At 35.0% G+C, this 24,829-nt stretch overlaps 1 protein-coding gene across 2 annotated transcripts in view; it reads left to right on the top strand.

The window, feature by feature from the left end:
* The window catches only part of TRMT1L (tRNA methyltransferase 1 like), a 51,743-nt gene that overhangs the window by 2,776 nt on the left and 24,138 nt on the right, over positions 1-24,829 (top strand). The window contains exons 2-6 of one of the 2 annotated variants that reach the window (XM_007480962.3): positions 1,379-1,522; positions 6,177-6,287; positions 15,177-15,290; positions 17,132-17,196; positions 19,426-19,555. In XM_007480962.3, coding sequence (XP_007481024.3) covers positions 1,379-1,522; positions 6,177-6,287; positions 15,177-15,290; positions 17,132-17,196; positions 19,426-19,555 — 564 coding nt within the window. The remainder of the gene's footprint in view (positions 1-1,378; positions 1,523-6,176; positions 6,288-15,176; positions 15,291-17,131; positions 17,197-19,425; positions 19,556-24,829) is intronic. The other variant, XM_001375729.4, reaches the window with a different exon arrangement.

Genomic DNA, 24,829 nt, shown 5'->3' with positions numbered 1-24,829 from the left:
GTGGTAAATTTTTCAGCCACCACAGAACAATCTACTAATGCATAAGGATTTGTAGTACACAGCAGTGAGACAATGCTCATATAGATGAAATCACCTGTACTTTAAATATTAAAGAAATAGATTAAATAATATCTATTTATAACATTCCAAAATTATAAACCTCTTAGTATGCTACTAGCCATTAAACAAGATAAACAATTGACTTGAGTTTTTTTATTTGTAACATTTATCTTCAACAGTGGTGTCTTAAGAGAGAATTTAGCCAGATATCACATTGGTCTGCATGAAGCGAGAGGAAGTCCTTAATTGATGAGCTTAACATAATATAGTCAGAGATCATGAAGTAACTGGGAGCCAGTATGGAAGATACCAAAAGCATTAAACCATCGACCATCGACCAAAGCATTAAACACATCCTAATAGTATAGAACAGAAGTTCTAGGCAGGATTTAGTTGCTGCTAGTCCAACAAGACTCAACAGCAAACTACTATTTCAAGGGAAATATTTGACTTGTTCAGTGTATAGAACACTGAACTTGAAATCAGGAAGATTCTTCTTCCTGAGTCAAATCTAGCCTCAGACAGCTACTAGTTATGGGCCCTGGGCCAGTTATTTAACCCTGTTTGCCTTAGTTTCCTCATCTGTAAAATAAACTAGAGAAGGAAATGGCCAACCACTTCAGTATCTTTGCCAAGAAAACTCTGAATGGGGTCAGGAAGTGTTACACATGACTAAAATGAGTGAATAATAGTAATAGAAGCAGTCACAGTGTAAAATTTGTGGGAAGGAGAGTACAACCAGGAATCCTTTAATGTTACCAGAAAACCAACATGGCAATCCAAGAGAGACCACAAGTCAGTGCAATATTTGCTCCTTTCACTCTAAAAGTAACCATGTTAAATCTATCTTGAAGTAGCTCATTGCCATACAGACATCTCATTTCATATCCTTCTGAGCCTTACTGGCTATAGGGGCATGGATAATTCACACATCCTCAAAGAACTTCAGTTTCCTCATCTAGAAAATGGAGATTAGCAATGCTTGTAGTACCAACTTCACAGAGTCATAAGGCCAAGATGAGACAATACATGTAAAAAACACTTGTAAACTTTAGAATGCTACATAAATGTCAGTTATTTATGGGAACCTGGACACATAACTTAATCTTTCTGACCCTTAGTTTCATCTGTAAAAGGAAGAAGTTGACCTGGATAGTCTCTGATTATGTGTCTAAATCTATATTTGAGTTGAGCTTGTATAAAGATTTTTTATTGCATGAGTAAGAGGAAAATTTTAAATGAAAACTTTTAAATATATTGATTACAATTTAGGACTTAATTACCTATATAAACAAATTTGCTCCTCATCATTCTTTAGATGACCTAATTAGTCCAATGAAATTAAGCAACAGGATTTATGAAGATGTATCTGAAATGGAATTGAAGACTAATGAGAAAGAAGCAGAACAGGAAGCCCTGAAAGAACCTTATAGCATCTTGGCTTCATCTGATTTATCAAGAGGTTTGCTCATCAAATTGTGAAATTATGGTATAGAGTAGGAAGTGGATTATGGGGCTTTAAGTCAGGTTCTTTATTATCTACATAGTAATATATCAGCAGGTTTGAAATACCTTTAAATTCTTTAAAATTATCTTTCTACTCAATGTCTAAGAATTTTAGATTTTTTTTTAAACCCTTAACCTTCCATCTTGGAATCAATACTGTATATTGGTTCCAAGGCAGAAGAGTGATAAGGGCTAGGCAATGGGGGTCAAGTGACTTGCCCAGGGTCACAGAGCTGAGAAGTGTCTGAGGCTAGATTTGAACCTAGGACCTCTTCTATTTCTTGGCCTGGCTCTCAATCCACTGAGCAACCCAGCTGCCCCCTGGAATTTTGTTTTGATCTTTTGATTTTCAGTTTACTGTGTTTGCTCTGGTATCTTAACATGAACCTTTATTTCTAACATAGTATAAAATAGCATGTGTTTACATATGCTCCATATTCCAGCTGCACTGGATGAATCTTACAAGAGAACAATATAAGATCCATATTGTCTTTTTTATTACCAATTTGTTAAGATAAATTTCTGTTTGTGGAATTACTGCCTATATTTTAAATAATGACTGGATCTAGCAGAACTAGGAATTGGGAGATCTAGATTTTGGTCTCACTTCTACCAAATGTGACCTTAGCCCCTCTGAGCTTCAATTGCCTCTTCTGTGAAATCAGCAGCTTGGATTAAATATTCTTTATGTAATTTTCAGAGATAATAGAAATGTAGAACCAGAGTGGAACATACCAAAAGGTGACAAAGACAAGCATGTCCTAATAAGTATAGGCCTGGAAGGCTATTAAGGTTTCTTACTTCTTAATAGTCAATGCCTTTAAGCACTAAAATTCCATACGTGGAAGTTTCTTTTTTTCTTTATTTCTTTTTAACTCTTCTTTCTTAGTTTCAATTTTAAAACAGAAGAATGGCAATCTGGGGTAAGTGACTCATTGGGGTCCCACAGCTAGGAAAGTGTCTGAGGCCAGGTTTGATCCCAGCCCTCTCCCAACTGTAGGCGTGGTTCTCTTTCCACAGTTCTTTCTAGCTGCCTCAGTAAATGACCAAATGAGAAATGGTGAAGAGATACGGAAATGTACTTCTTTGGTTATATTAGCAATATTAAAAATTAGCAACAGCTAGCATAAGAAATCTATTTATTGAGCATTCAAGGAATTAATTATAAATCTGTCTCTGCTCATAATCAGTTAAAAACTAAATGAAGACCTCTACGCCTCTGGGTTAATGGTTTAATTTTAACTACTTATAAAAAAATTTAATTTCTTCTTTTATTTACATACATTTATATTATATTTTAAATATATATTATATGATAATGTACAATTATAATATTATTTGATATATTTCTATCATAGAATCTTATTTAATTTCTCTTAAGATCATTGGTCCATTGTGCTTCAATGGTTATTTTGGCTAAAAAAAACAGGTGTCATCATGAAGGACATTGGAAACAAAACGAACAGCATTACTTTTATACTGAGCCATGGTATTTTTTCACCTGCACTGGAGCATATTATCTTTATACAATCATATTGTATGAATATGAGCACCTTATGAAATGAGCACCAGAAAGATCCAGACAAAGACAATGTCAACAGTGAATAATCAGGAAAATAAGCAAAAAGACAAAAGATTTCGGGAATATTCTAACAAATGTTCTTTGTGTTTGTTTATTTGGATTCTCATATTTCTTTCTCATGATTACCAGATGAATGCTGATTTTCCACCTAGGAAAATGAGCAAATATTAACCCTAGAAAAGATAGTGATTAGATGAGTTTAAAATCAGGAGTCTACTCCTCAGACATCTGAGGCCAATAGCAACTAGCAGCATTAAAGAGATAGGTTGCTATGACAGTATATAAGAGGAGTTTTCAGAAGCATCCAGGCAGGACTGTTCCTGGACATAGTTGATATACATGAGTATTTGACATCTAGGAGAAATACTCCAGTGGCTTATAAAGATGTCATTATCTTTAAAGAAAAAGTTGAAGGGCTCAAGGAATACTATTTGCTCAGAAAGGATAAATGAGTTTCTAGTCTGGATAGAAAGAAAAATAGAAAAGGGACAACTAAAAGAAAATGATGCTAAGGAGATAGAAGGAAATAAAAAATAGGGTCTAGAGATCATCAAGGAAAACCTAATACAGAAGAGAAACTAGAGTTGTTAAAAAAAAAAAGTATGTCTTCTGCCCCATGGAACAATAAGAATGACTAATAGGAATAAACAAGTATTAGAAATTCATTTGCTAATCTCAGGAAAGAGAGAGTATTTAAGACTTGGTAACTTGCTAAGAGATGCAGAAGCATGGAGGAAGGAGAAACATACTAAGAACTAAAGACTTCTTTAAATGACAAGATAAGATAGGTACCAGACACTGAAGTTGAAATGCTCAGAATTCAAACTCTGCTGCACAGAACACAGTTCCATTGGGCATGCTTTCATGGGTTCTGGACAATTGACAATGCTCTTACTCTTTCCCAGTTACCAGTGTAATGAAGTGGGCCTATATGCTTCCTCCCTTGCCTTTGGAATGATGTTTTCAGCGATGTTGTTGGATGTTTGAATGAGGATAAAAATGGCATCAAGGACAGCTACTGTACTGTTGACAAATTATTTTACTTGAAAAGATTACACACTTGAGACCAGTGGAGGGAGAGGTGGTGCTTGGCTTTTTGTTTGCAAATGATAATTTGCTCAATGCAGCCTCTGAGTCTGATAAACAACAGGGCATGGATTGATTCTCTGCCCCTTGTGCTAATTTTGACCTAACAATCATCACCAAGAAAACGAAATTTCTCTACCAGGCAGCACCACCCCATCCATACTTGAAACCATTGGTTACAGCCGATGGAGAAATTTTGAATTTGGACACATTTACTCCCAGAGTAATGTATGCATAGATAATGTCAACACACATTACCAAAACTAGCTTAATATTTAGGAGGCTCCAAAGGAAAGTGTGGTAGAGAAGAGTTATTAGGATGTCTACCAAACTGAAAGTCTGCAGAGCCATTGTGCTATCTTCATGTCATATGTCTGTGAAACCTGTATAGTATACCTGCACCATGCTAAGAAATTGAACTGCTTCCATTTGAATTGTTTTAGAATGATTCTGAATATTACCTGGCAAGATAATGTACCAGACACAAGGATCCTTTCTCTAGTAGAACTGCCAAGTATTCAAACTCTCTTGCAGAGGCTATGTTCAAATACCTAAAAGAATAGTTTACAGAGAACTCTCACAAGGCAAGAGCTCACACAGGAATCAGAAGTGCTATGAAAACATGCAAGGTCTCTGAAGAACTTGGTATTAACTGAGAGACAGAAGAGACATTGGCACAAGACTATCCAGCAATGACATGCCTGTTTTAAAGAAGGTACTGTGCTCTATGAGCAAAGCAGAATTGCAGTAGTGCAAAAGAAATGTGAGATGTGCAGATTTTGAGACAACTCCATCCGAAATGTCAGACATACCGTACGTTGACCCAGATGTCATGATGTCATCATTTTGGTCCTTTTCAAGGACAAAGTACAACAACCTACCAACCATTGGTTCTTTATATGGTAGTTTAAAAAGTAAAAAGAGGTTGCAACTAGGTGGCCTAGTGGATTGAAAGGCAGGCCCAGAGACAAGAGGGTCCTGGTTTCAAATGTAGTCTCAGACACTTCCTAACAGTGTGAAACCCGGGCAATTCAAGTAATGCCCATTGCCTAGCCCTTACCTCTCTTCTACCTTAGAACCAATACAGTATTGGTGCTAAGATGAAGGTAAGGTTTGGTTTGTTTTTTGTTTTGTTTTGTTTTTTAAGTTAAAAGCACTGACTTAAATGGTCATCATGGTGAAAAAAAAAACAGGCAAACTTGAAAATGTTTTGAAACATTTTATAGAGCAAACAAATTAGAAATTTGGGAAGAATAGGTAATTTTTTAAAATGTATTTCATTTTTATATAAATCATTTTAAGGTTTACAGAGCCCTTTACATGCACACATTTTTATATCTGATTCACAGGAAAGCAGATGATGTGGTTGTCATTCCTAGCTTAGATAAGGAAATTGAAGCTCTGAGAGTCCAAGTTAACAGGTCCATGATCATTCAACTCCATATTATTAGAGATGGAGTGAGTTCCTGGCTTCTTACCTTTCAGGTCATCACAGTCCATATGACCTACTGACTCAAAAAAATGGTCACTTCATGGGTAGAGAGTCTACTAAAGAAATTTCTAACTGGCTTTTAAAACTAGGCTGCATTCTCTTCTTACTAAACACATTGCCAATTAACTTCTCTTAGCCAATGTGTGCTTAGGAAATACAAACTTGCTTACTATTAGTACAATTAAAACACAATTTGGTAAATACAAAGATATGTATGTTTTGCACTCATATTTTGTAGAAACTTGTTAATTTATAAAATTGTTGAATTATACTTGCAAATTTACCATTTACTGATGGAAACAGCCACCTCCTATAGTGAGAAATTGAGAGACTGAGAGACAAAGAGAGAGTGAAGCTATATGTAATCTAGTTTTAGGGAGCTAAGAATTTGTAAATAAGTCACTGAAGTGTCCCTTTCTAACTTTCTTTTAAATGGATTTTTTTTTTCAGAAAAACACATCTCAATTCAAAGTCAACTGATTGATCTAGAGAAATTAGCTTACATGAGTGAAGGTGAATCTGTTTCTGTTATGTCATCAAACACAGACCAACTCGACGCAGGTATGTTTGTAGGCATAAGCCCTTCTTTGACAAAGTATTTCAACAGGTTAAATTTCTTTCTTTATTGTTTTTTCTTTCTACTTATTCAGGTCTCTCAAAGAAGTTACTAGCAGTAAATTTCATTTCCTGTTCAAATTTTTGTAACAGACATTAGAACCCTTTTGCTTTTGCTCTCCAAGGGCTACATGCCCCTAGCTATCATCTCTAGTTGTATACATTCCAAAACTATATTAGCTGTTGTGTAATTTTTAAGCACAGGAATGCAAATAAGAGAAAAAAGTCTCCAAGTCAAAAAGAAATAGGTTTATTGGGAGATGGCCAGTCTCACAATAAAGCAGGACTTCTGGTCAAGACCAAAAGACCCTGACCATTGTGAGAGGACTTCTTTTATGCCTAAAAGAAATAGACAACTTATAGACTAGTTTAAAAATAATTCAGGATAGTGATAAGAGAGATGTGGATTAGTTAAAGTAATCAGGAAATACTTCTCATTGGTAGAAGAAGTCATTTGATGATGACTTGAGAGTCACTTGGTAGACAAAGGGGGAGCAGGGGAGCCTGAACTAATGATGTAAATCATAAGAGTGGGTGGTTATCTTAGAATTATAATTATGATTAACTCAATACTCTTGCTAACTAAATTCTAATCTAATTTTTCATTCACATAGCTAAGTTTTCTTTCCCACAGGTAAGTAACTATATTTATTTTTAGAACTAGACCAATGACCTTTGGTTAATCTATAACTTTCTGGATAGGCATATATATGTCTATATATCATCTTCTATCCAAATCTAGTAAATTGCTCTTGAGGAAAATCCCTCAGGAGTATTTCTTTGGATCTAAGTGATTTTAATTCAATAAGTGAGAGTAAGTAGCAATGACATTAGCTTCTCTTGCTGACTTTAAATTCATATATTGATGCTTTTGCTTATTTGATATTTCAACTATAATTTCTACTTATAATTAACAGCATTAGATTTCTTAAATGATTTTTGGGAAAAGGAAACAACTCTTATCTGGTCAGCTAGGTGATGCAGTAGATAGAGTGCCAAGCCTGGAGTCAAGAAGATCTGAGTTCAAATCCAGTCTTAGACACTTAGTAGCTTTGTGGGGCTGGGCAACTCACTTAACCCCATTTGCCTGAGTTACCTCATCTGGAAGGTGAGCTATAGAAGGAAATAGCAAATCGCTCTAGTATCTTTGCCAAGAAAATCCCAATGGGGTCATAAAGAGTTGGGCACAATTGAAATGAACGAATATCAACAACACAGCAAATTTTTATGGTTCTATGACAAAATAAAATACTTCAAATTTTTTTCTTAACTTATTAGAAAAATGTTTTAGTCTTCCATTGAAATTTTTATTATTTTCCATTTATGTGGCCTCTTGTGGGTTTATGTAAGGCTGAACAGAATTCCCACTAGTGTTATTTTGTTACTCTCTGAGGCTGAAGAAGTTGTCATTTTTTAGAGTGAGTTTTCATACTCCACATCTTCCAAATAGGAATTTTACAAAATCATATGATCTGCAAGTCAGATTTCAGCAACATTATATATAATAATAGTGAGGAGACAAGGTACTTGTAACAAAACATGACAGCCATTCAATTTAATATGCTGTAACTTCATTTTGGATGATTGTCTTGTTCTAAGAAATATTCCACACTACCATATACAGCTATTGAAATCTTACTCTTCAAAATCTAGTACTTAGCAATATCCTTCCTGAAGTTTTCTTACCTCCCCCAAAATCATAAACTTTACCCACTTGCCAAGTATAAGTAAAGTATGGTATTAAATCCTCAATAAAATCATAGGCTCTAAACTATTATTTTTTTTAAGAATATAATATAAACTTTAATACAGCAGTTTATTGTGTCCCCTTCTGTTCTACTTTTCTTCCTTGTACTTATAAAATTTTGCCAGTATTTTAGTTCAGCTAATTACATAGAGATATACTTTGTGTGTTTTTTCTATTCCCACTATCTTCTCGACATTTTTTATACAGATGTTTCTGGATTTCCTTGTATTCTCATGAAATTTTTTTCTTCATCCCCAACCTCTTCAATTAGAAAAGTTCTTTGCTTCCTCTGAACTGCTTTAGTTCTCTGTTGCATCTTAGGCCACATATCCCCATTTCTTCTTGTATACAAGTTATTTCTAATATTCTTTACTAAACTGTAAATTCCTTGGTGGCTAGTTCCTCTTTTTATCACCCATAGCATGTAGCATGAATCTTGCGCATAATAGACACCCAAATATTTGTTGAATTGAATTTGCTAAAAAATCATATTCCAGGTCTACAAGAGCTGGAGACAAAACAGAATTGAAACCCAGCCTCTCAGGACTGAATTAGCAAGTGAAATGAAATGCTCTGAACCCAGTAAAGGAAAGAGGGAGGTATGATAGACACACCTTCCTCACCCTTTACCTCTTCCATGCTTCTGGATCTTTCTGTGCATCCTTTTTGGGAGGGGGAAGGAGCTGGGGAACTGGGCATAAGGACCCAGTAGGTTCTGGTGGTGGTTAAAATATCTGAGGGGGAAGAAATAAAGGAATCTAAAGGTAATCTCTGCTCCCTGCTGTACTCAAGAATTTTGAATAACTCAGCTGCCAATACCAAGCCAGGTACTTTTCTTATGTGGTATGTTACAGAAGCCAGGACTGGGCTTTGTGGTAAGGAATTCTTTCAATTAACAAAAGTAATTCAATTAACAAAACCATTCATAAGAACATGGAAGTTCCTTAGTTTTACCAAATACTTCCTAATGTTATTCAAAGGTTTTGTTTGTAAATGCTGAGAATATTTCTCCACTTCTTTTATAAAACTCAGTTATCTGCTTTCTAAGGAAATAAATTAGCTCAAAAAATTACATTATATACTTAAATTATGCTCTTTACAGAATAGGGCAGAAATTAGTGCACCTTAAGGGTGTCGTTTATGGAAAACAAAAGGAAATGCTTTTCAAACACCTTGATAAAATAGTTAAATTTGGAGATGCAATGTGAACTATTTAGCTTGTTGAGGTGGGGTGGGGGGGTTCATTAGTATCAGAAAGAATAAAAATAACTATAAGTGAGTATAACTTTTTGAGGAGTTATAATTGGATTTCTTCTGTATAGGGAACTCCCACTAAGAAAACTTCCACCACTGATCCAGATTGGCTCTTGCTCTGTATCTCAAAGAGTTAAGTGACTTATCCAGATCATACAGCTAATTTGGGTCAGAGTTGGGACTCAAACCCAGAGCTTTCTGACTCCAAGACCAATTCTGTGCCCATTTAGGCCCCATTATATTTTACATTTTACATTTTACATTTTACATATATTCCTAATTGTATGTAAATAAAAATAACAAATTATTTAATGTTTTGATGAAGAAGCACATAGTAACAACCTCTCTCAGAATATGGACAATTTAGCTCCCAAATTTACAACATATCCTTAAATTACACTATCTTTAGTAAATCTTGCTCCTTAGCTTTTAGATATGGTAGCTTATACTAATGTTTCCTAGGAGTCAAAAAATGGAGAAAACTGCCCCATGGTCTCTTAAGAACTGAACACAAAATAGAATTGTCTCTTTGAAGTAAATTAGCAAGTTAAGTAAAATTCCGTGACTCATCAGAGATGTGATACATAAGTATTCCCTTATCCTTTTCTCTTTCATATTTCTGGCTTTTATTGGTAGCATTATTGTTTTGGAGGCTTTTTTGGAGGATCAGGGGTAATTTTAAAGACTACCACATCAAATTGTGGCATAGAGAAGCAGGTAACAAGAATTATCAAGACCTGTAGTGGTTTTTAGTATCCTTAACACCAGCTGATGTTCCACTTAATTTATTTTATTATATTTTAAAAATAAAAACCTGTTTGTAGCTTTCTCTTTGTCCCTAGGTGTTAACAATTAAAAAAAACAGTGGCTTATTCCCTACCACCTCTTTTTTCTTTTCTTTTTTTATTTCATTTTAATAATGATTCTAATATAATTTGTCAGTTTATTTCACTTTAACACAATTGTTTTTATCACTTTAAAACAATCCTTTTTTCTAGTGAAGGGAAATTTTCCTTTTATTATTAGATCATATATTGTTTCACCAAGTCATAGAAAGTTAATTTGAGGAAAGACCTTGACGATAATGTAGCCCAGCACTTTCACTTTACAGCTGAAGAAACTGAGACCCAGAGAGATTAAATCCCTGTTCTCAATACACAGCTAGAGCAGTGACAAAGACTCTGCTCATGCCTGACTCTCAGGCCATTGCGCTTTTCATGCTGGCTAAATATATTGTGTTTTATGACCTTTAAAAAAGTGTAATGGCCTTAACTCAGACTAGAATAAAGGCTTATTATAATACTGCTGTTATAAGGATGATAATGACCATGTCGTAGTCTTTAATAGCATTGTGCCTAAGCACCATTTTTATTCTGAAATATAAAATATTCTTATCCATGAGGTTTTAATCTCCAGAGTAAAGATTAATCTCTTAAACAATTAGAATAATTAAATGTTAAACTGTGTTTATGGAATATAATTTCTGTAGTACAAAGAAAAGTAAAGCTAAAGTAGTTAGAGGATTTCACTGAGGAAGTGGACAAGAAAGGAGAGCATTTCAAGGAAGGGAGTAGTTGGAGTAGCAGTGCAGAGGTGAGAATGTACAAAATGTGAGAGAATAATATGGGAACCAACCATACTGAAGTGGAAGGTACAGTTGGAGTGGGGAAAAAAGAAATGTACTCATGGTTGCTGGCACCAGATTATGAAGGACCCTGAAGACCAGGCTGAGGAATTTAAACACAATTGAAGGAGCCCTTAAGAGTCTTGAGCAGGGCAATGGTAAGATGAAAGGCACACTTGGGAAAGTTAGCATTAACAATCACATATATACTAAATTAGAAGAGGGAATGACTGAAAGAAGACTAGCTGCAATACAATTGCAACAAACCAAAACAAGAGTGATGGAATTGGGAATAGAAGGAAGAATTGAATCTGAGACATGTTTCAAAGAATAAAAATATAGGAACATAGAATCCAAAATTTAGAATGATAAGGGACTTTGGAAACCATCAGTCCCTACATTTACACATGGAGGAACCAAAGCTAGGAAAGGCAGGGTGCCTAGCTTGGGCTCATGTTAGTCCAGAGCCGGGTTTTGAGGAATGCTTAATATACTGTATCATGTGAGGAAAGAATAAGACCACTGCAGGTCTCTTAAGAGGAAAGTGAAGTATTTTTAAGTGTCTAGATCAGTGAAGTCAAGACTAAAAGAGAAATGATCTCTGCAGCCACATCTTGACTTAGAAAATCACAAATTAACTTTGTTGTATTGTATTTTATTTTGTTAAACATTTACCAATTATGTTTTAATCTAGTTCAACACCTATAGTCAGATTATTTGTAGGTAAAAATGAAAGAACAATCAAAGGAAATTTCCCTCTTCTAATGGAAATTATAGTGTTGCTTAGAAGATAATCCATATGACAATTTAAGAAAAATGCTTTTCCCAGTCCTAAGACCTTTGTCCAACAGTCATACTTTATAAAGAGAGAAACATTTGAACATCTCTTTTATTGTAGGTAGGGAAAGAGGAATAAAATTTAGAACTTCTCCTGCCTATCATCAGTCAAATAATATTTTAAAATAGCTAACATTTATCTAGTTCCATAGTACTAAGCACTTTCATAATTATTTCTTTTGAATAATAATATTCATTACTTTTCTTAGCTTTTCCCACATCAGACATGTCAATTGTCAATCTCTACCAGAATCACATAAATGCCCAAATCATACATACAGATAACAAGAAGTTGGGGAGTAGAAATGGAAGTGATGTGCTTGTTCATCCAACATGTCCTGAATCATACATGATACCACCTCCCCACTTCTGCAGTTTCTGTATCAGCAAGGGACACCATTTGTTCTATTCCATCTCTAGATATTTCTGGGAATATTATTTCTAGCAATGTATTTTTTTTATTTTTTTTTGAGAACAGTAATAAAATGGCCTTATTCCATTATTTTAAAAAATAATGAAAATTGAAATAATAGGTAATAAAGTTCTTTAAATATTTGCCTGTAGTATTAGGTTCCTACTAAATAATTCAGTTATTAATTGACTTCCATCCAGTATCTACTAAAGGCTTACTTAGCATACCTGCTAATTGAGAGAGATAGTCTAATGGCCATGTTAATAATTCATCCTGATTCTCTTAAGTTATAGCCTTTTGTTAAATCATCAGCAAATGAACTCACTGGACCATTATTTTTTCCAACTTCTTCCTCAACTTTCTATGATAAGCACACAGAAATCATGTTGAAATAAGATCTGGTTTTAGTTCCTCTACCTTTATAGAAGATCAGTATAAAAGTCATCTAACAAGATTTCTAGGTCTTTGATAAAAACTATCATTGAAAATTACCCATTGTCCCTTAGATAAAGAAAGATCTTCTAAATTCTTGGTTGTGATTAATTACAGGAAACAAGATTACCTTTTTCAGAAGATGAAAACAATGTAATTGAATGTTTTTCTTTTCTACTTAAGCACCAAAATACTTAAAGCCAAGTTCAGTGTCCATTATAATTACTCACACCGCAGTTTACTATAGATGACTAGTAACAAACTTTTTTTTTACTTCTTTTAGAGGGACTCTGTTCTTTTTTATCCCTTACTCTGTAGCATGTGCATACGTGTATGCATCTGCAAGAGTACATCTTCAAGAGGGAAAATAAATAAATGATAAATAAATAGGTAGATAAAAGGAGACAGGCATATTATAGTAGATGGAGATTTGTCAACAAAACCAAGAAAATCTACATTCAAATCCCACCTCTGACAAATACTGACTCTCTGAGCCTGGCCAAGTTACTTATTCTCATAGTGCTCTAAGTCAATGGCATCAAACTTACATAGGGGCCACTAAGCCACACACAAGAATCTCTTTAGGCCACATCAACATTATGTGAATTGTTTTATTTTTATTTTGTTAAATATTTTCCAAGCACATTTTAATCTGATTGGGCCAGCTATGACTTAATAACTTTGCCCTACGCAACTAAGACTCTTTAAGTAGTGACTAAAAAGATAGTTAATTTTCTGATACTGTCTACTTTTTCCCAGTAGATAAAAAATATTATTTAAAATGTAGCTTATGTAGTACTGTATAACCAAGGTAAAGGGCTATGTCTGATATATTTTCTAGCATCCTAGATACAGTATAGATCCAGGCATGTTGCCAAGGCTTATAACCAATAATATTATTAGAATTATTATTATTAACATACCCCTTCCCTAAAACTTGAACCAAATCCATCATCCTACATCTTTCCTTTCAGTCCTCCACCCTTTGCATTCTGACATTTAGAGAAATTGCTTTCTCTAAAGATACCAACTCTCTTTTAATCACCAAATTTTGTTCTCTTCTCAGTCCTCTTGCTTTTTGCCCTTTTTCTACCATTTAATGCTGTTGACTACTCTTGTCTTCCTGTCTGCTCTCCTTCTGGATGTTGTGATATTAGACTCTCAATTCTTTTAGAATACCTGTCTGACCATTGCTTCTTAGCCTTCTTTGCTGGCTAATCATGAACCATCCCACCTCACCTCCATCTATGTGTGTTCCCCAAAACTGTATTCTGAGGGGCATCATTTCCCTTGCCCTTTATTTTCTGGTCAGATGCCAAAACTTACCATTTCTACCTTTACCAAATCTCTCGCATCTGACCCCTTTCTACTCACATAACCATAACCTTAGTTTGGGACCTCATTGCCTCTTTGTGTGGACTCTTGCAAAAGTCTTCCAATTGGGCCCCTTGCCTCAAGGCTCCCTAAATTCAAACTGTCTTCCAAATACTGCTGAAACGTCTTTTGCAGATCTGACCAATGGTATTCCCCTATTCGATAAATTTTCAGTAAATTCCAGTGGCTTCTTATTGCTCCTACAGTCAAATATAAATTTTTATATTTAGCTTTTAAAACCCCTCACAACCTTGCTCTAACCTATATTTCCAGACTTATATATTAGTCCTCATCTTCTACAGTCCATCCAACTGCCCTTTTTTTTCCTTCTACCTAATACTCCATCTCATGTTTTTATCTCCACATTGAATATCTCCAACTTCTTTCTTACCTCTACCTCATAGAATTCTTCTCTTCCTTCAGGGACTACTTCATGCCTCACCTTCCACGTATCACCTTTCCTCGTCCTCCTAATCATCCTGCTTCTCTAACAACTGGCATTTGTTTGGAATTTATTCCATATGGCTTATATGTAACATGTATGTGTAGTCTCCCCCAATAGAATATAATATCCTTGAGAATAGGATTGGTTTCATTTTTTTAATCTTTATATTACCAGTACTCAGCACATAGTAGGTGTTTAATAAATTTTTTTTTAATTTAACTTATAGTTCCTCCAACTTGAGGATGCTGTCCCTGTATCTAACAGAAAAACTGTAACAATGACTTATGCTCCCTCTCTCTTACTATTCTGACCATGTGAGGCAATTGCTACTCCTTATGTCTTAGAGTTTTAAGAAGTGATTCCCACACTAACTGGCAAGCGGTCATCATATTAAAATTAGTGACTGGTTATTTCTGGAGAGTAAGTAGAGTGCATGCAAGATGCTACAAGTATCATTCCTTTCCTTTCCTGGTGGCAGCAGTAATATTAGCTAGATATAACAGGAGGAACTGTGTGATAAATACTGCAAAAAAATAGCTCCTAGACAGTAGACTATAACTGTCACCTATTTTCAAGGACCTCATTGATAAGGTTACCACAAAGAAAGACTATTACTTGGGGTAGAGAGAGTTTCAGCTGACTTATAGTACAGTTCTATTCTTTAATAACTGGTTTGTTTCTTGAGTGTTTTTTTATGTCTCCCTTTTTAGCTGGCAAGAAGCTTTGTCCATTATGCCCTGAGGAAAAATTCAAAGCTTGTTATAGCCATAAACTTCATCGTCACCTTCAGAATTTACATTGGAAAGTTTCTGTTGAATTTGAAGGTTTGTAATTTCAAAACTGCTTTTTTTTCTCCTTAAAGATATTTAATGTATATAACAAAACATTCAGTGCCATAATTTGGAAAGGGAAGTTATTTTTAAATAAATAAAAGTTTTTAGATAAAGCTACATAGCTTTTTATTATGCAGTAAAACTAAGTAATTAATGAAAAAAACAACTTTGGCCTTATTTAGCCAACCAAGATGAATAAAAAACCCTTCCCCAGAAAAATAAACACTCCTTTAGATAAGATTGAAAATAGCCACTTATTTGTCAAGTCATGACTACTAAACTGAGAATGTTTTTACTTTGTTCTTATAAATAACATTAAGGTTGTTGTTGTTGTTTTAATTTTTAATATAGCTGCTTTGCTATTCAACTATTCTTTTCTTTCAATTTCCCATTAGCAACAAACTTGTGATAGTGATAGACATATTAGTGACTGATTATTTCTAGAGAATAAGTAGAAAAATTAGCAAAAGATGAGATTGAATATGGATATTTGCAAGAGTGGCTTGTTCATTAACAGAAATAAGAAAGGCTTAAAGAAAAGCTGGTTGAGAGAAATGATGATAGTTTGGTTTTAGATATACTAAATTTGAGACATTTTCCAGGTATCTATGTGTAGATATCTAATGAGCAATAAGAAATATAGAACTGCACCCAGTAAAGAGGTTATAACTGAAGATGGAGCTTTAGAAGTTATCTGTATAACATTAATAATCAAAACCACAGGAACAGAAGAGACAGTTAAAAGAAAGAATACAGAAGGGAAAAAAATGGAGATTGATTGTTGGAGAAATACCTTCAGTTAGAGTCCAGAAGAGCAAGAGGAATAAGTAGAACACAAAAAGTCATCAAGCCAATCTTAATAAACATTCCAGTTTTATTCCAGAGAAGAAAAGAGGAGTAGAGAATAGGTGACAGCATCAAATGATACAGAACTATGAAGGACAATGAAGAAATTTATTTTTGTAAACAATTCTAATAGAGAGTGGGCAGAGCAGGTTAGAGATTAGGAAGCTGAAACCCAGGGAAGGTATAGCTTTCCTGAAATCACACAACTCAGTGGCAGAGCCAGGACCAAAACTCAAGTCTCCTGACTATATTCTGTTGTCTCTAGCACACTATGCAAAAAGAAATTAATTTAGTTACGGGTACAAATGTAAGCATAATCCTAATTAGTGAATTCACTATTACTTCCTCCTGTAGAGCTGAACATTTGGGCAGGGTTGGGCTTGAACTTCACTTGCATGTTGAACATCCTCTCTAAAGTCCTGTTGAATTGGAGGGGGAAGGGGATGCACAATTTAACTCTTATTTCTGTCTTAATAACAATTCTGAAGGCAAATGGGCAAGGAATTATTAGTGATTGGCCCAGAGTTACACAGCTAGGAAGTGTTGAGAGCAGATTTGATCGCAGGTCCTCCCAACTCCAACCCCGATGCTCTATCCACTGTGCTATCTAGCTGCCCCCAAAGCCCTTTTTTAACCATGACTTGAAGATAACACTGGCTTCTCCAACACACAATGGCAGCAGAGCACTAACTCTAATAGAACTTAACAAACTAGAAAGGCTTCACGTATTTGCCCACCAACCAGTTGTATGCTTGCCATACAAAGTACAACCTAGATCAATTCAAAGAGCCTCAATATTAGTAGGCTGGGCTGGCAGGTGTTAAAGATTACCTTTAACCTCTCAGCTCATGAAACCCAACAACCAAGCTACAGAGGAATTCTGAAGTACATTGGTTTGAGGGAGTACCAACAGCAGTACAATTATAGTTCTTTTCAAAAATTGGCCTTCAAATAAATGTCATATATTTCAACATTCTCCATTCTAGGTTACCGAATGTGCATCTGTCACTTACCTTGTCGACCAGTGAAACCAAACCTTATTGGAGACCAGGTAATGAATTTTTTAGAATAATAGAACTTGCTTTATTACACTAATTAGGGTTTTTTCCTTACCCTAAAGTTAAAAATATCAAGTCTCCTATTTCAATAATCCCAAATTTCCAATTTGCTCATGGGTAGACCAACCTGATATAATAAAAATAAAACTACCTAAATTAATTTATATATTCAGCCATACCAATCAGACTACCAAAGAATTACTTTAGAGCTAGGAAAACATAATAAAATTCATCTGGAAGAAAGGGAATCAATTAAAAACATACAGACAAACAAAGAAAGGGGGGAACTAAGCAATACCAAATCTCAACCCGTACTACAAAGCTTTAATCATCAAAACAATTTGGTATTGGATAAGAAATGGAATGGTAGATCATGGAACAGAATAGGTACACAATATACAGAAACAAATGAGCACAATAACTTGGTGTTTGAAAAACCCATCAATCCCAACCACTGGGGCAAGAACTCACTTCAACAAAAACTGCTGGGAATACTGAAAAGTAATCTGGCAGAATCTAAGTATAGGCCAATATCTTAACACCCTATACCAAGATAAGCTCAAAAAAGGTATATAATTTAGCCATAAAGGATGATATCATGTGGGAGACCTGCAGATTAGAAAAAGTTGATGACCAAAGAAGAAATAGAGAGTTTCACAGAAGATAAAATGGATAATTTTAATAATATAAAATTTTTGCTTCAAAATTAGAAGAAAAGCAGGAAGTTAAGGAAAAAAATCTTTGCAGCAAATTTCTCAAATATATAAGGAACTGAGCCAAAATTATACGAATAAGAGCTGTTCCCCTATTGATAAATTGTCAGGAGAAATATAAATAGGCAGTTTTCAGCAGAAGAAATCTATTAATAGTCATATAAAAAGAATACTCTCGATGACCAGAAAATTGTGCTTTAAAATAACTCTGAGGTATCTCCTCGTACCCATCAAATTGGCTAAGTTGACAGAAAAGGAAAATGACAAATACTGAAGATGATACAGGAAAATAGGCACAATAATGAGTTATTGGAGCTGTGAGCATAGTCCAATCATTCTGGAGAACAATTTGCAACTCTGCCCAATTGTATAAAACTGAATATCCTTTCACTCAGTAATATTGAGGGTCTATACCTCAAAAGAGACAAAAGGAAAAGGACCCATATATACAAAAAACTATTATAGCATCTCTTTTTTGCAGCAGAAAATAGTTGGAAACTGAAGGATTATTTTTAAGTGTTTTAAGAAATGATGAATAAGATGGTTTTGTAGAATTGAGGAACACTTGTATGAAATGATACAAAGTGAAGGGAGCAGAACCAGAAGAACTTACACAATAACAGCAATATTATAAAGATAAACAACTATGAAAGACTTAGTAAATCTAAATAATACAATGATCCACTACAAATACATGATGAAAAATGTCCACCTCCATAGAGTACTGAAGAACTCTTTTGAGTGCAGATTGAAGCATGTTTTTTCCTCTCTTTTTTTCAGAACATGACTAATGTAGAAATATGTTTTGAATGATTTCATATATACATAATGAATATTTCATTTTCCTTAAGGGTGTGGGGGAAGAATAGAGGGAAGATTTTGAAACTGAAAATAAAATTTAACTAGTCTGAAAACAAATAAATAAAAGGTTGGTTTATAGTGAATATTGAATCAATATAAATTATTAATTTCTTAATTTTTACAAAATAATAATTATTATTTTTATAATGTGTTCCATTAGGGGTTAATACAGCAAGTACAACTGGGCCTATTGGATGTGGAAGCTAATCCCTACCCTCTGTCTTCCTTACTCCAAGGACTTTTACTTTTATCCTCTTGAGTAGAACATTCTGAATACTCTTAATATGAGACCACAATTTAAATTTACTGTATATTTTTAAAAGGTATTCAGTAAAGTCTTAATATGATATTTCTATAATCTACAGGCAGTCTTTATAAAAAATAAACTGTAGTTCTTATTAGAGGAAAGAAAAAGTAAATTACAAAATTCAGTTCAAAGTCCCTGGAAAAGTAATCTGAAGGATGCACGTTTAAGGAAAACAGGAAAAAAATCACATGGACAAATGAGTGCTTCTATTAGAGCTTCTGTCCCTAAGTCTCTTTAGCTAGCTCACCATTTCAGTCTCAAAGTTTCTTTAACATCAGTTTATTTTTATTTTTATTTTACTATCATGTATTTTAATTAATTTTGCTTTCCTTTGTTCATAGACATCTAGTAAGATGGGAGCCCATTATCATTGTATCATTTGTTCAGCAACCATTACACGTAGAACTGATATGATAGGACATATCAAACGCCATGTGAACAAAGGAGAAACTGAATCCAGGTATATTGCAGGTAAGTGGAATGACTTCATTTGTCTTTAACATGTCATTAAACAATAGGGAAAATTATTATTTTCACATGTGAAACAACTTCTTGTGAAGTGCAGTTTAAATCCATGGTGAACTGATAATAGTTATTCAAGATGTTACCTTCTCAAACACAATGAATCAAGTTGTCTCTGTTAATAATTTGGCTAAATATATGAAAATTATAAATCTTTTTATTTACAAAAGAGGTGGAAATAGTGAAAGCAGAGGAATATAAAAGGGTAGAAAAGACATTAACCTAACTAAATATTGTTCCAGTACTTGGCTCAGCCAGAACTTGTTAACCTTCAACCAGAATTAAACTATCTCCAGAAGACAGGAAAGGAAAACCAGCTATCCACTTACCCAAGTTACCTTTAAGGAGGTCAAGACAATGACTTGAGCTGAAGATGACTCCCGAAGCCAATACTTCTTGGAGTCCACTCTCCCTAGCCTCAGAAATTCAGGGCCTTTTATAGTGACTTCTTGTCTTCTCCCCTCTTTACAGGGGTCAGTCACAGCTTCCAAACTGTCTAGCACTGCCCAAAGGGCAGTGTTTGTGGGAACTAGTTCGCACCTTCTGGAGAGAGTGAACTCTTAACAGGATTCACAAGTTTCTGACTGTTTGAATTAGAAAAAAGAGTGGAGCTCTCCAAGAATCTTGCTGGCTTCTCATCTAGCACTAGGTGTGAATTCACTAAATGATTTGTGAGCTCTACCACCTACTTCAAGCTTCTGTTGCTTCAAAATTAGTATTAACCAAAGTGTCAACACCAACTAGGCAAAGAGAACAAAGGATTCCCTTTTCACGAGTGCAAATTCAGAATGGTCAAAGAGAACCAAGAATTTCCTTTCACACCTGTAACACCTGCAAAGCTATAGACCTGACAACTGGTCTTACTTCATAGAATCACTTACAAATTAGAGTTAGAAAAGGAGAGACTACAAATGACTGTTAAGGGTAAAATTTAGGGTTGAGACTGAATATATTTTTTTAGTTGGTTGCCAGGGATTTAAATTCTAAATCCCAGTGAAATACTCAAGTCAGAATGGAATTTTATGGTGGTTTATTTACAATAGAAGGAAGAAATTGAGAGACAGACAGACAGACAGAGACAGAGTCGCAGGAGAATTTTTGCTTCCAGAAAAGCCAAGGAAAGGGGAGTCAGCCACATGATTGTCTCAGAGAAGGAGTCTCAGGTCTCACGCTCGAGCTCCTTCAAGTCAAGTTCTACCACCAAGTCTCTCACAGGAAGTGACTGGAAATATAAAGGCGGTTCTTTACATCCACTTCCTGGGTCTCACATGTACCAATGGTGGCTTGAACTTGGCTTTGGACAGCCCAGGGGGTCAGTCTGTTGTTTCTGATTTGTCACTTGCTAGCACTCTCAGACCATAGACACTCCTCCCCTACACTTAATCCTTAAGTGGGGGTGTAAACATTCCTAGTTGCTAAAAGTTCTAAAGACTAAGCAGGGTGGAGTAAATCTAAAATTCACATAACCCTAGTTACTCTAATCAGTAATCTTTGGACAGTAATATTCTCACACTAAAGCTGAGTATGATAGCAACTGACCTTGCTTTGGAATTAATAATAAAGCCATGTTTAGTTGCTGATCATTATCACTGAAAACCTCAAGGGAAAATGGATAATGAGATTTAATCATCTCTTAATAATTCTGGTTTGGATACATTTAGAAAGACCAAAGTGGGGAAGAAGGTTAAGAAAATTGTGAAACAGTTGACAGGTGATTTTAGGTCACCTACTGGATGTGTTTATAGTAATATTTATCAATAAAATGATAAACATTAAGCACCTACTATACTTGAGACTCTGAGGATGCAAAAAGGCAAAAAACAGTCCCTGCTTTCAAAGAGCTTTCAATCTAATGAGGGAGACTACCCAAAAAAAAAAAATCTACAAAGCAAGCTATAATCAGGATAAATAGGAAATTACTAACAGGAAAGGCATTAAAATTAGAAGTTCATAAAGGCTATCTGTTAAAGATGGAATTATAGTTGGGACTTAAAGGAAGTCAGAAAGGTCAGTATATAGAATTGAGGGAGAGCATTCCAGGCAGTGAAAGAATTTGCTAGAACTGAGAGATAAAGTGTCTTCATCATGGAACAGCAAAGATACCGGCAACCCTGAATCACAAGAGTATATGGTAGAAGAAAAGATGCTAGAAAACTGGAAAGGTAATGAGGAGGAGATTATAAAAGACTTTGAACACCAGAGGATTTTATACAGGATCTTAAAGGCAATAGGAAACCACTGCAGTTTATTGAGTAGGGAAGTGATATGCCCAATTGCTTTGACAGCTGAATGGCAAATGAATTGGAATAGAGAGACATTTAAGGCAGGTCAGTTTATCAGCCAACTCTTGCAGTATTCCTAGATACAAGGTAATACAGGCCTATAACAGAATTGTATCAGCATCAGAGGGGGGAGCAAGTGGTATAATCAAGAGATGTTGCAAAAGTAAAATCAACAGGCTTTGGCAACAGATTGTATATGAGTGTATATGAGATAGTGAGGAGTTGCAGGTGACACCTAGGTTGGGAGCCTAGGGTACTGGGGGGATGATGGTACTTTTATTTTATTTTATTTAAATTAGATGATTTAGAGCATTTTTCCATGGTTACAAGACATATGTTCCTTCCCTCTGCTCCCCCAACCCTTCCTGTATCCGATGTGCAATTCCACTGGGTTTAACATGTGTCATTGATCAAGACCCATTTCCATATTATTAATATTTGCACTATGGTGATCATTTAGAATCTGCTTTCCCAGTCATAGCCCCACTAACCCTTGTGATCAAGCAGTTGTTTTTCTTCTGTGTTACTTTTCCCACAGTTCTTCCTCTGGATGTGGATAACGTTTTTTCTCATATGTCCCTCAGAATTGTTCTGGATCATTGCATTGCTGCTAGTAGAGAAGTCCATTACATTCGATTGTACCACAGCATATCAGCCTCTGTGTACAATGTTCTCCTGGTTCTGCTCCTTTCACTCTGCATCAATTCCTGGAGGTCATTCCAGTTCACATGGAATTCCTCCAGTTCATTATTCCTTTGAGCACAATAATATTCCATCACCAACATATACCACAATTTGTTCAGCCATTCCCCAATTGGAGGGCATCCCCTCGTTTTCCAATTGTTGGCCACCACAAAGAGCACTGCTATGCATATTCTTGTACAAGTCTTTCCTTATTATCTCTTTGGGGTATAAACTCAGCAGTGCTATGGCTGGATCAAAGGGCAAGCAGACTTTTAGCACCTTTTGGGAATAGTTCCAAATTGCCCTCCAGAATGGTTGGATCAATTCACAATTCCACCAGCAATGCATTAATGTCCTGATTTTGCCACCTCCCCTCCAGCATTCATTACTTTCCATAGCTGTCATGTTAGCCAATCTGCTAGGTGTGAGGTGATACCTCAGAGTTGTTTTGATTTGCATTTCTCTGATTATAAGAGATTTAGAACACTTTTTCATGTGTTTATTAATAGTTTTAATTTCTTTATCTGAAAATTGCCTATTCATGTCCCTTTCCCATTTCTCAATTGGGGAATGGCTTGATTTTTTTGTGTGTGCAATTGATTTATTTCCTTATAAAGTTGAGTGATGAGACCTTTGTCAGAAGTTTTTGTTATAAAGTTTGTTTCCCAATGTATTGTTTCCCTTCTAATTTTGATTGCTTTGGTTTTGTTTGTATAAAAACTTTTTAATTTAATGTAATCAAAATTATTTATTTTGCATTTTTTAGTTTTTTCTAACCCTTGCTTGGTCTTAAAATCTTTCCTTTCCCAGAGATCTGACAAGTATACTATTCTGTGTTCAGTATTCTGTGTTTAATGTACTTATTATAGTTTCCTTCTTTATATTTGGGTCATTCACCCACTCTGAGTTTGTCTTGGTGTAGGGTGTGAGATGTTGATCTAAACCTAATCTCTCCCATACTGTTTTCCAATTTTCCCAGCAGTTTTTGTCAAATAGTGGATTTTTGTCCCAAAAGCTTTGGGTTTATCATAGACTGTTTTATTGAGGTCACTTACCCCAAGTCTATTCCACTGATCTTCCCTTCTGTCTCTTAGCCAATACCATATGGTTTGTTTTTTTGTTTTTAAAAACCCTTACCTCTGTCTTGGAGTCAATACAATGTATTGCCTCCAAGGCAGAAGAGTGGTAAGGGCTAGGCAATGGGGGTTAAGTGACTTGCCCAGAGTCACACAGCTGGGAAGTGTCTGAGGTCAGATTTGAACCTAGGACTTCCTGTCTCCAGCCCTGGCTCTCAATCCACTGGGCTATCCAGCTGCCCCCGGTACCATATGGTTTTGATGGTCACTCCTTTATAGTACAGTTTAAGATCTTGTACTGCCAGGCCACCTTCCTTCGCATTTTTTTCCCCATTATTTCCCTTGATATTCTTGATCTTTTGTTCTTCCAAATAAACTTTGTTATTGTTTTTTTCTAATTCTGTAAAAAAGTTTTTTTGTACTTTGATGGGTTTGGCACCAAATAAGTAAATTAGTTTGAGTAGGATTGTCATTTTTATTATATTAGCTTGTCCTACCCATTAGCAATTAATGTTTTTCCAATTTTTTAGATCTAGTTTTAATTGTGTGGAGAGTGTTTTGTAGTTGTGTTCATACATCTTGGCAGATAGATTCCTAAGTATTTTATACTGTCTATGGTGATTTTAAAGGGAAATTCTCTTTCTAACTCTTGTTGCTGGGATGAGTTGGAAGTAAATAGAAATGCTAATGATTTATGTGGGTTTATTTTGTATCCTGCAACTTTGCTAAAGTTGTTGATTATTTCCACTAGCTTTTTAGTTGATTCTCTAGGATTCTTTAAGTAGACCATCCTATCATCTGCAAAGAATGATATCTTGGTCTCTTCATTACCTATTTTAATATTTTAATTTCTTTTTTTTTCTCTAATTGCTACTGTTAGTGTTTCTAGTACAATGTTAAATAATAGAGGTGATAATGGGCATCCTTGTTTCACTCCTCATCTTATTGGGAAGGCTTCTAATTTATCCCCATTGCAGATGATGCTTGCTGATGGTTTTAAATATATACTGTTTATTATTTAGAAAAGGCCCTTCTATTCCTATGCTTTCTCGTGTTTTAAATAGGAATGAGTGTTGTATTTTGTCAAAGGCTTTTTCTGCATCTATTAAGATAATCATGTGATTTTTGTTGGTTTGCTTGTTGATGTGGTTAATTTTGTGAATGGTTTTCCTAATAGGGGA

This window comes from Monodelphis domestica, chromosome 2 (genome assembly GCF_027887165.1).
Source record: "Monodelphis domestica isolate mMonDom1 chromosome 2, mMonDom1.pri, whole genome shotgun sequence".
In the NCBI taxonomy this organism is placed as follows: Eukaryota; Metazoa; Chordata; class Mammalia; order Didelphimorphia; family Didelphidae; genus Monodelphis; species Monodelphis domestica.
This window is presented reverse-complemented; position numbering and strand designations above follow the sequence as displayed.